The sequence below is a fragment of the Myiozetetes cayanensis genome, unplaced genomic scaffold, assembly GCF_022539395.1.
Source record: "Myiozetetes cayanensis isolate MyiCay16 unplaced genomic scaffold, myiCay2020 scf32, whole genome shotgun sequence".
NCBI lineage: Eukaryota > Metazoa > Chordata > Aves > Passeriformes > Tyrannidae > Myiozetetes > Myiozetetes cayanensis.
The window spans coordinates 2183458-2195754 of record NW_026087544.1 but is presented as its reverse complement, the minus strand read 5'-3'; the positions used below and the strand labels follow the sequence as shown (position 1 = coordinate 2195754).

At 44.6% G+C, this 12297-nt stretch overlaps 1 protein-coding gene across 7 annotated transcripts in view; it reads right to left on the bottom strand.

The window, feature by feature from the left end:
- SRGAP2 (SLIT-ROBO Rho GTPase activating protein 2) overlaps positions 1-12297 on the bottom strand; it is a 101604-nt gene that overhangs the window by 21060 nt on the left and 68247 nt on the right. For all 7 annotated transcript variants that reach the window (XM_050327019.1, XM_050327022.1, XM_050327018.1 and 4 more), the window contains 6 exons: positions 10723-10807; positions 7978-8005; positions 6206-6236; positions 5438-5498; positions 3082-3159; positions 1165-1299 (listed from right to left, as the gene is read on the bottom strand). In XM_050327019.1, coding sequence (XP_050182976.1) covers positions 1165-1299; positions 3082-3159; positions 5438-5498; positions 6206-6236; positions 7978-8005; positions 10723-10807 — 418 coding nt within the window. The remainder of the gene's footprint in view (positions 1-1164; positions 1300-3081; positions 3160-5437; positions 5499-6205; positions 6237-7977; positions 8006-10722; positions 10808-12297) is intronic.

The window sequence follows — 12297 nt, the reverse complement described above, 5'->3', positions numbered from 1 at the left end:
TTTTCTGGATGCTCTGCCCGGCACGGGAACGCAAAGGCTGCAGAACCTGCTGGCAAAGCCTTTGACAGTGAAGGTCCCTGAACACGTGAAACTTCACTGCGAGTTCCTTCCGAGCGTGGGAGCACTGGATGTCATCTGTTCCAACAGTTCTGGCACAATGGCTCATTCAAGTCTGCTCAGAAAGGTGGGTGTTTTAAAAAAGAAACTGTGTAACACTCAGAGGAAAATTAACATAGTTAAAGGGTGAGGCAAAAAGCTCTGTGTGCAGCGGCCTACTGAGAAATAAGTGGGCAGCATAAATCATCTCAGAAAGGGAAGAAGTTATTTGGAAGCAGATTTTACTTTTCCCATCGCGCGAGTTCAACTCTGCAAAACGCATTTCTCGGGAGCAGAAAACCACGAGCCATTTCAGAAGCAGTTATCTTCTGCCTGACTTCAAAGGCTGCCACCGCAAAGGGCCATTTCTCTGCTCTGGACAATAGAACCATTCTTCAATTCTGGAGGGCATGGCAAGAGCCAGGCCATTTAAGATGAGGTTGTTCACATAGGAAGAAACCACAAACAACTCTCTGCCTACCAGAAGCACCTTTAGAAACCAACAGAAATGTTAAAAGCTCGGCTGTGACTGCCCTGATGATTGATATTCTCTAACAGGAGTCAGAAGATGGTCCCTCGTGGTTACGAAGCTAAAAGGAATAGAAGTAGTACCTTGTCAGCTAAGGAGAGCACATAGGAGCGTGGCAGCATATCCAGGGAAAGCAGACAAGGCAGGAAGCCCTGCTGGTGATCCCTGCCTCTGACAGGGCCTTTCTGACATCTCCTGGTGACACGTCTTAGAGATTAATTTACAGAAGTGAAGGTTTCTGCTTTATTCTGTTTTAAAAGAATCCTGTCACGAAGCCACTGCCTCACAAAAATCCATCACACAGACCTTAAAATCTGTTCATTTCCATCTCCTTGTTCATTCACATCAGAGCAAGGATGGCTGTGACCAGGTAACTGCTCAGACTGCCTAACAGAGCATGCCAGTGCAACACGAGCCCAACCAAAGTAATCCCAACAAGCTTATTCTGGAGTCAGGAAAAAAAAAAGGGGAAGGGAGGAAAGAAACGTGGGATTTTAGAAAAATCAACCCTATTTCTTTTCAGATCTTCATATACTTACTGACACAGGCAATCAGATCATGGAAGATATCCTTGGGGAAGAGTGGGTGCTCCAGCCCTCGAAAATAGAGCTTCAGGACTCCTGCTATTGAATCCATGTCGTGGTCATTCTGGTCCCCAGCCAAGGGATCTTCCCCTTTGTGACAAGCAAAGAAAAGCAGGCAAGGAAAAAAAAAAATCAGAATACTGGAAGGATGCACCTCTGCAGGAGAAAAGGATTTATGTTAATCCCACCTACTCCAACGGCACCACAACCAGCGTGAGGCAGAGAGATGGGAAGCTCTGACAGCAATCCCAGGAGACCTGGGACAGCTTCTCTCAGCCGGATTTCAGTGTGGCACCAGGAGTTCCTGGAGCAATAGTGACACTGCAGGTATTTGGGAAGGGTGGGAACATCACAGACCCACCAGGGAGGTGGATGTTCCATGAGGCAAACTCCCAACTGCAGCTCAGGTGGATGCAGTGGATGCACAAGAAGCATCTCCCACACCTGGTTCAGGAGGATGCAGACATGGGGAACTGGGGTGGGAACATTCCTGGGATAATTTGTTGCTGCAGATAAGCCACAGTTTGTCTGTATTACCCAAGGAAAGATGCCCACTTAAGGAGTTGTCCCCTAGGGAAAACTCCCTATCAGACATAATTAGATTTAATGATGGGGCAATCCTCAAATTGAAGCTATATATATCCATTATGTGACTGAAATCACCAAAGCTTGCCTATTATCTTAATAACACATGGGATAATAAATGGGCCACTCCAAACTGGAGCATTATCCCTGATATTAACTGCCACCAAGGGCTCTGGATGAAGTAATAAAATGCAGGGATGTTATTGTTAACTTTGGCAGTCCTGTATATCATTGGCTTTACAGAGACAAGCGAGATGAACTAAAAGAAAAAAATCCCCTTTTTACTTCTGCATGTCAGTGCTGGAACAAGTGGTTATTTGGTTATTTTCCCAAGCTGACTGGTCTTTCTTTAAATAAAGAAGGGTCTGATTCTGATATTGAGCCTTTTCCTTACTATGATAACTCATTTCTGCTTCCCCTCTTCTCGAGGATTTCAACCCTCAGGTAGGTGGAGGTGAAGACAGGTGACATTACACACCACATTTCACACGTGTTGTTCATTAAACACCTCTCTTCCCAAAAGCAGAATGAACTCGCTATGCTTAATTAATTACTGCTTGTCTCTTCCACCAGCAAGCACGGGAACACACTGACTCTGTTCTCTGAGAGTGATGCATTCGGGGGATTAACACAAGGCCTGTTGTTCCCAGTGACCCAGGCAGGACTGGGGAGATGAGCTGCAGGAACTGCCTGAAGAGCAGCTCTTCTGAACCTGCTCTGCCAGGGAGAACAGCCCAGCAAGGAGCTGATGAGTCAGGAGGCTCCCAACTGCTCTCTGCCTTTGTGTGGAACGGCTCATTTCCCACAGAAAATCAAATCTATTAAAAGCGATTTCAAATTAACAGTGCCTTGAAATTTGTTCTCTCCCTTGCTGATATTTAAAATAAATGTAGCCAAGCTGTGCCTCAACAACGTGGAAAACACAAAATTTCATCCTCCAGCAGCCAATCTATCCACAAAGGGCTGGGGGGGAGAGAGGAGGAAATTGCAGTTACACCTAATAATGAAATTCTCCTCGTCCTTTAGTGTTACAAACAATCAATAAGCTATCAGACATGAGAGAAGATTGAATTCAGAATATTTATTATACAGACACTCTACAAGGTACAAAGCATAAAACCAAGCAACTGAGAACTCAAGGTTAATGAGCACTAGGGAAGCGTTTGGGAGACTCATTTAGGAAATACAAAAATCAAAGGGATAAAATAGACCAAACTGCATTCAAAACAGGCCATTTCAGAGCATTTTTTGGCAATAATCTGGGACACTGGAATAGCTCTTCCTTACCTCTCTCAAATGCATTTTTTATGTCATTCACTTCAACTTGAGACCCAGACACTCGGAATATTCCTTCGTGCTGCAAACCTGTAAAGACAGTAAGAGATGCTGATAACAACAAGATAAGATAGATTAGATAAGGTGGCACCTTCAGCAGCTACAGCTCATACAATAAGGGAAAGATAAGAACACAGGCAGAACGATGATGATTTAAAAGCCACTTCTCTCTTCTGTCCAGGCATGTACAGAATATGTAAAACCAGACCTCAGCACAGACAGAACAAATATTAACCCTTCTTCCTAAACCACTGCAGTAACTGGGCTATAACAGCCACATTATCTTTTATCCTGGGGGATCCCCAAAGGATTTTACAACCCAGAGAAAGTCATAAACTAATGGTGTATCAGCCAGGAGTAAAATATGGCCAGTGCCAGGAGGACAATGTTTATTTTGCAGGAGCGATTCCGCCAAGGCCCGGAGCAAATCAGCCACTTGAAACGGAAGCATTTAATTACCCCAGCACGACCCAAGGGCTTAGGACAGGCTTAAAGACATCCCTGCTAAAAAGTGAGCACTAGGAATGTCATTATTTTGTCAAGTAGATGGGATATTCCAATACACTCCCAGCATAACAGTTTTGTTGGTACATGTAAGATGAGCAACAACTGCTGCAAATCAACTCCTGAGCAAGGGAAATCAGCTCCCATCCCCTCCAGCCTTTTCACTGTGGACTTTCTGAACCCAGGAATGCTGCAATGTCTTTGTTTTATTTATAACAGAATCATGGCATATACTGAGCTGGAAGGGACCCACAGGGATCATCCAGTCCAACCCCTGGCCCTGCACAGACACCCCCAACAATCCCACCCTGTCCCTCAGAGCGTTGTCCAAACCCTCCTGGAGCTCTGGCAGCCTTGGGGCTGTGCCCACTGCCCTGGGGAGCCTGTTCAGTGCCAACCACCCTCTGGGGAAGAACCTTTCCCTGATATCCATCCTAACCCTGCCCTGGCACAGCTCCAGCCCTTCTCTGGGTGCTGTCCCTGTCACGGGGAGCAGAGATCGGAGCTGTCCCTCATGAGGAAGCTGCAGCCCCCTCAGTCTCCTCCATCTGAACAAGCCAAGTGACCTCAGCCACTCCTCATATGGCCCCTCCAGACCCTTCCCATCATAAATATCCATAATAATGGCTATCAATAATAAACTCTCCCTGATGCACCTGTGGCCTCTCCATCCTCCGAGGGGTTTTATCCCATCGCAGGCTGTGACACCACAGCTACAGGGGGAAGAAACAATTCCCAGTGCAGAGGAAAAAAAAAGCATGAGAACCACATTCATCCCACACCTACACAGCCAAACAGTTGGAAAATGTCAGGCTACCTCCAACAAATCCATCCCTGCGTGTTAAGTGCGTCAGGCACCAGTTCTGCCACCTCACGTGGCTCTGCTGTACGAAAGCACATTCCTGCTAATTCCCAGCTGTGCCTTTACACCCTGGCCTGACATTCTGTGCAGAAATCCATCGAGTCTCCTGGAAAATCCAAGCTAGCCCAGCAATATGAGTCTGAAAAGTGTGATCTCCTGATGGCCCTGATTTATCCTGCGTCAGTTCCTGCTGCAACGTGGTTTGAATGACTTTTTCCACCAAATATCCAAGTATGGCCTTAAAGAAGCACTTGTGATGGTCTTCCAAGGGATGATGAGAATGGGACTCTAGATTATAGTTTCTAAAACGGTAATGAAACAAGGAAAATGAAACAGGACCTACTACCCGGCCCTGCATCTTGGGTAATGAAGATAAATTCAAGCCCTTTCTACATCTGTTAATTAACAGCTGTTCCCCACACTACTAATAAATGATATCAATTAAAAATGAAAACAAATTACAATAAATGTATAGCATTCAAGGCTGTGAAGTTAACCTTCAAAACAGGCATAAATCATCTCCCCGTGGCAGTAAGTGAGCAATTAATTCCCCACTTGACCTCCTACATTCAAATACTCAGAGTATTCCTCCTCCTCTGGGAAGGGGATGATTGTTATCAGTGAAGGCCACACTTCAGGGCTCACAGGGAGGTGAGTGGAGGTGAGGAATGAGTGGTATCTACAAATGGGAACTTTATTTTGCAAGAAATAAAGGGATATTGTGGGGAGAACAACATTTGCAAGGTCATTTATTTAGAAAAGTCATTATACACATAATAACCAGCAAGGCAGCCTAAAAGAGCCATTTGCCTCATGTTGCAATCTCTGGGATTGCTCTCCACAAGCAGCATGTCCTGAGCTGCTCTGAACATTTTTTATAAGGCTTCTACATCACTTCATTTCATAGGAATATCCCAGGACACCCTCAGTCCCCAAACTCACCGTGCCTGCTGATGAATCGGATGCAGCTCTCCACGACCAGGGGAATGGCTTGGGAGGAATCCTGTCCAAACAGACATTCAAAGGGCAGTCAGAATGCAGAGATGATAAAAGAGGAAACAAACAAAAAAAAAGGATAAAAAATAAGAAAGGTTTGACTCTGCACACCAACACCACAACTGCCTCTCTTATATAATTTCCAAGATCCTAAAAACTATAAATCAGCACCCCAAGACAGGCTGTATGAACTGAAACTCCAAGCCAAATTTTAACTTCACAGTATCAACAAGAGATAATTTTGAGTTTTCCCTATCTCCAAGAAACGCATTTGAGCTCACTGGGTACCAAAAAGCAACAGATTATCCCCACAGCCAGGGACACAAAGCCTTCCTGAGTAAGTCTTTATTACATAAAGGCACAACAAGTGAGCAGTTACAGGTTTAATGGCATTGCAGTGGGATTCCAGGGAAATTAAAGGGAATGGGGACAAAGAGACAACAGCATGAATCCTACAAACCATGGCTGTCCAAACAGCTCAGGGCTGTTTGGCATTTTTGGTTCCAGGTCTGTCAGAACAGGGAGTGAAATTAATTTTATATTTTATGAGGGAAAACGAACGAGGCTTTTTTGAGTGATTTCAGTCACTGAACGAGCAGACACCACTTGGACAAGCCTGAAAAGGTCCATGGAAGTGAGGGAGGGATAAAAACATTTGTTTTCCACCAACCCCCCTCCCAGCCCTGCTTGGTTACTGAAGGAAATATTAATTACCTGCTTCCTGACGGTGGAGCTGCGCCTGCCACTGATGGGTCAGAACCACCCAGGGGTGCAGGAGGGAAAACCAGAACACAACAGTCAGGATAATCCCCCACTATCACCAGCTCATTCCTTTCGCATTCCCAACCACCCGCATTTCGGAGCAGGGAAGGAGCCAGATATCCAAGTCAATCATAATGACAGGAGCCTCGTTCAATCTGTGGAGCTCCAGGAAGATTTTAAGTGACTTTAAATCACTAAAAAAACCGGAGCAGACGCCAGGGAGCTCCGACAAAGGATTGCCCTTGACATTTTAATTCCGACCGTTCGGAATTCTGTGGCCCGGAGCTCCTCGGAGAAGGTGAAGTTTGATATAAATTGCACAGAGCTGCTCTCTGGAAGGGCAGGTGGGAGCAGCCTGGTTCCCACTGTGCTCTTAACAGCTGCCACTGCGGAGTCTTTATTACAGTTTTGATAAGATTTCAAATAAATAAATAACACAAAACCCCCTCCAACACCAGCACGCACCAGGCAGGCTAAGCCTCTTCTGTCTGCTCTCATTTATTGATGTTGGGGGACATTCACGGCAGGAAAAAAAGTGGAAAAACCCTTGCTTTGCCAGTATTTCCAAATTCCCCCTCAAAATTTATTACTGGGGTTTAAAATTCCTTCAGTTTCTTGTAAAAATGAAGCAAGAGAGATAATAGCAGAGAGGCCCTAATGTATCATTCCAGCCAATTCCCTGCCAGGGCAGATGGCTGCTGAATTATAAATAAGGGGATCAGAAGTGTGATTTTTAAAAAGACTGTACAACGTGTTAATTTGGGGGAAATTCCTTCCATAAAAATCAAAAACACTGAATGAAAAATAAAAAAAAAAAAAAATCAGATTCCACGGGTTGTCACAGACAATAAGGTCGACTTTAAACTATTAGCAGGAATGGTTCTTTGATATTTAAAATTGTTTCATGATGAATAATATTTTATTATTACAGATGTCAGGGTCTAATTAGGACCTGTCAGCTTTGCTTTGCTGTGAGGAATGTGAACAGTAGTAATGGCTCCACACTGGTAGTAATCACCTTCCTTTTGTTAACGAGGCAGGATGATGCACAGCCCCTGCTCCAGCTCCTCGTGCCCAGCAGAGCCCCCTGAATCCATCAATTTGGGGATGGAGATTTGTTATGTTTTACAAAAAGCCCATCAGAAGCTTAGTTATGGTTCTGTGATTGGTCCTAATTATAAATGGAAAGTTTATTCTCCACAACCTCCGTGCTGTTGGATTCCAGCTCCATGGCACAGCAGAGTGTCAAGGGGATAAAGGGTTTCCCAATTTATGTTACTCAACTCCATGCACCAACCACGTGGACAAACCCTGAAGACTCCCTGGGCCCAACTCTCTTAAAGAAATAGGAACTTGGTTGTAAAAATCTTCGTTTGAAAAATATTCTCTGGGTTCTCACAATTGTTCTGCACTAAGTGCAGCAGGGCAAGAAAAGGAATTTGCTTCTGTGTTGGCTCAATCCATGTCCCATCCCTGGAATTGTTCAAGGTTGGACAGGGCTTGGAGTAACCTGGGATGGTGGGAGGTGTCCCTGCCCATGGCAGGGGGTGGGATGAGATGATCTTTAAGGTCCCTTCCAACCCAAACCATTCTGGGATTCTACTTTATGATGCTAAATAAGTATCATTTTCTAACAGTTACATGTCCTGGGCTGGTAACTGATCTAGAATGACCAATTTGCATCAGATTTTCCTTAAAAATATAATTCCCTGAGCCACACCTACCTGGCTAGGGCGCAGTCAGTCCGCTGACCTGTTAGGAAGACAAAGAAATCCAGCATTAGGAGAGAGGAATGGGAAAATGCTTTCAACACCTCTGTAAAGCCAGTTTTGGAAGGAGATGGAGGAGAGGAACCACTGGTGCCAGAGGGGGCAGCTCTGGGAGTTGGACAGTGGCTGGGGACGCCACCAAAGCCCACCCCTGCTGGCACAGCTCCAGCAGGCAAACACAGCTGCCCAGTGACCCTGTCTCTGGAAAGTATTGTTTTTGAAAACCAGCTCCCTGTGCATTCTAATTGTTGGGTTCTGCCAAAAAAACCGGGCTTGTCAACCTCTCCCTCCCTCCCACTTCCCATGGGAATTGGTGGGGCAAGAGATCCTGCTTTATAAAGCCCCTTAGGAAGATTGAAAACATTCCCAGTTTTGTTAGTCCACAGACTGAACGTGCTGGCATTAAGCTATTTTGAGAGACAGACGTTTAATGGTATTTTCCACAAACATATTTATAAAAACATTCCATTAACTTGCACTGAGTTTGCAAGGAAGCAGCCAAGGCTCAGGACTTGCTAATGCAGCATCAGCTAAAACATCACAACAAGGAGGAAGAGGCAGGGAAAATGAGGATGTGCTGTTGGGAATTATGCAGGCCTGATCCTTTGCTGGTACAGATTATCATCAGAGAAACCACACTGATTCCCAACAGCTGAAAACCCACCTTCCCTCCAGTTGTCTTCCTGCTCCTGGGGAGATGGAAGAATGAAGGAGGGAAACAGCTAATTGCTGATGGCTGACAATTAGCTGAACACATCTTGATAGCCACTTTTCTCTCCCCACGTAAAGCCAAAACAGTGCATAATTTACATGAAAATGTTATTCTGAAGCAGAACTTCCAGCCATCTGTCCCGTTTTCATCATAGAATATTCATATATAGAAATTACATGGCTGTGGCAACATCAAGGGGCTCCTGCATTAGGGTGACAAATGTGTACAGTAGGCAGGGACATAATTACTTGGAGATAGGAAAACTGCTGCTATTTTTATTACTGGAACTTGTCATCTTTAGATTAAGGCAATTTGCACGACGACTAATAAATGTCACCTGAGGATGGGGCAAAGAAGAATAAAAATGACAACAAACCCCTGGATTTTCCAGGCACTGAAGACACGCAGCTGTAGGAACATTTTTCAGTAAAGCTTCTAAACGTGCTCTGGGGATGTGTGAAAGGGATTTTATTTGCCCGTTTCCCAATTAAGTGACATTTTATGGGTAAGTCTAGGCACAGCCCCCAGTTTGTCCCATTAACCTGCCCATGTGGTTTTGGAAATGAGATGCACCTCCCTTTCTCAGCTCCTTTTGATCTCACAGAGGACAGAAGGATTTTTTTCAGAGCTGTTGGAGCTCCCCCCCCACACCCCCGACCCTCTCTGGTTCCCTTCACAGAGCCACTAAGAAAGCTCTGGTTTGCAAAGCAAATGAAGAAAACAGAAGCAGCCTTTAAATCTAAGTGGCAAGACAGAAATCACATTTAATTTCCTCTCCTTTTCCCCCCCTCCACCACAGCTTGAGCTGGGTTCAGGGGGCAGGCAGGTTAAGAGGAAAGAGGTCTTGGAATGCAGAGGTCAGCTATGATCCAGGAATGTGATTAGTCACAGGGGCAACATGGGTGTCCCCTGGAGATATTTAGAGGCAGAAGAAAAATACCCTAAGGACACAGAACTTTGGCTTCACCCACCCTTTCTCTGGGACAGCTGAAGAGATGAACAACTTTAAGTAATAAGGCTCAAACCAATGAACATCCTTCCCTTGCCTTCCAGTGGTTTGGGTCTGATAAACATGAAACTCTTAATTACTGTGGCAGTAAGTATTTTAGTTTTATAGTGCATTCTTAAACTGAAAGCAAAGCACTTCAAAGCCCACATGCTGGTTAAGTTTTCATCCACAAGATTTGCACACCATAAACTGTGGGGAGCCCAGCTCAGTTACACATCACACCACCAGCCCCTGCTCCAGCACACAAACCCAGCAACGAGTTGAGCCATTTTTTTTTTTGACCTGACATTTAGACTGTTAAAACCTTCTCCTCTGCAAATACAAGGCAGTCAGGTTTCTATGGAAACTTGGATGCATAGTTTAAGTGTTTTTGGCCAACAGGATTTGCCCATACCATGAAGGGAAAGAAATCTTCCTTTGTTCTGACACCAACAGCAAATGCATATTCAGTTCTGGCTGCTGCCCCTTGACTAATGCCCTCTAGACAGGCAACATATTTTAAATACTCTGAAATTTGTTTGTTATTCTCCCAGTAAAAGCCCAGGCTCACATACACTAGTTTGGTTTGAACTCACAGAGGTGAGAAGCAGCAAAACTACCATGAAAGTGAAACTTCTGACCAGGCTGTCAGTACTTCTCAACTCCTCAGCAAACTGTAAATCACAAGGTTTGCCCCAGTGCAGATCATTAAATGATGAGCAGGAGGTGTGTGAATGAGGAGAGGATGAAGGAGTGGGCACAAGCTCCACTGCAACGCTAAGTGATGCACTTAAATGATTCATTAAGCATCTCGTGTTCACCATTAATCAAGCAGCCATGTAGGTCATTGGGCTTCTCCATCATACAGATCAGGGAAATAAATTCATAAAACATGAGTAGGGCCACTTTGCATCACTAATCCAGGGCTGTCACACTCAGCTGACTAATGCAGTAAGTGCAACAGCCTGGCTGGGAGCAGAGATGGGGGTCCCAGACTCACTTTCTCCCAGGGTCTTCTGAAGAAGGTCGTGCTTGGCTTGGAGCTTCGTTATCAGGTTCCTGCCTTCCAGATACTCCTTCATTTTCTGTGAAGGTGGGGAGAAAAAAAAAAGGATCATGAGGAGACAACTCATGTCTCTGACTGCATCTTCATGTCCCCTGATTCTGAACACAAGTACAGAATGACACTGAAATTTATAGTTAAAGGATGAATCAAGTCCTGGTTTATCTCTCTGGGCAAGTCTGAAATTCAGCCCATCCGTATTTCGAGTCCAACAAAGGTTGGACTTGATCTTGGAGGTCTTTTTTCCAACCTTAATGACTGTATGATCCTCTGTCTGCAGTGCAATTTCCATTGTTCCACTGTGGAATCAGCTGAATGCTTGGCATGTTTGAAGCCATCAGAGAAGCTGTCACCCATCCCTCTGCAGCCAGGGGGGAATGGAAATGCAGCTGAATGAGCAATCTGTTCTAAACAACTAAAAGGCTGCTACTGTGCTTATTCTCTCACTTAACCTCCCTCACCCCACTTTACTTGTCAAATAGTGTGGCTGCCTCCACGCTGGATGATACACAGGGTTGCAGGGGGGCCACGGGACAAAACAAATAAAGGTATTATTTGAGTTCAGATCTCCTCTCTCGGTGAAATGTTGTACTATCATTCAGGGTTTTTTCCCCACTGCTTCCTGATTTTTCACAGCTCTGCAAATGGTGGTTTTCTACAGGTCTTTCATCTCTTTATTTTTGCAGCTCAGAGCAGTTTTATTTATCTTCACTGAGCTGCAGCACATAAAATACTCCACTGTACAGTAGCTGTCCGTGTTGGAACTGGGACATATTTACACTGAAAAACACACAGATAGCACTGTGTAATTCTTCCAATATCACAGAGCATTCTTTGGAATCATGAGATTCTAAAACCATTCCACGATATTTTAAAAATTCAGCCAGCAAAATCAACACAAAGAGAGGATTCTCATTTAATAACGAAACAGTTCTCATTCTTATCATTAAATCTTCAAATGGTTTGGGCTGGAAGGGACCTTAAAGATCACCCAGTTCCACCCCCTTCCACTCCCACTGGCTCGTCCCAATTCTATCCACTTTCTCCCAGTTCTGGCCCAGGATTGCCAAATTAGACTGCAAATATTTAAGGTAAAAAAAAGAGTATTTTTAGCAATGAGAGTGCCTGGCCCCTGCAGGTCACAACAGCAGCCTGTATGCAGGATGTAAAGGACCAAGAAGAAATATATACATAAATAAATAAATATATATACACAAACCGTGTCAGTACTGAGGGTAAGGGAAAACCTTCCAGGAACTAACGAAGTTTCCCCTGAGGGGTCTCCAGCCGTGCTGTGCACTGACACAACAAACAAAAATGGCTTTAATTAACTGCCAAAAGCCTGTGTTTTATGTCCCTTTGGTTGACAACATTGGAAGAAACATTTCACAAGAATTAAGTCCCTTTGGAGAGTCTCAGCATTTCCTCCTTCCTATGTTAATACTTCAATTTTTTGGTTGTTGTTTTAGAAGAAAACAGGAAGCGTGATCACTGTGACAAAAAATTAATCAT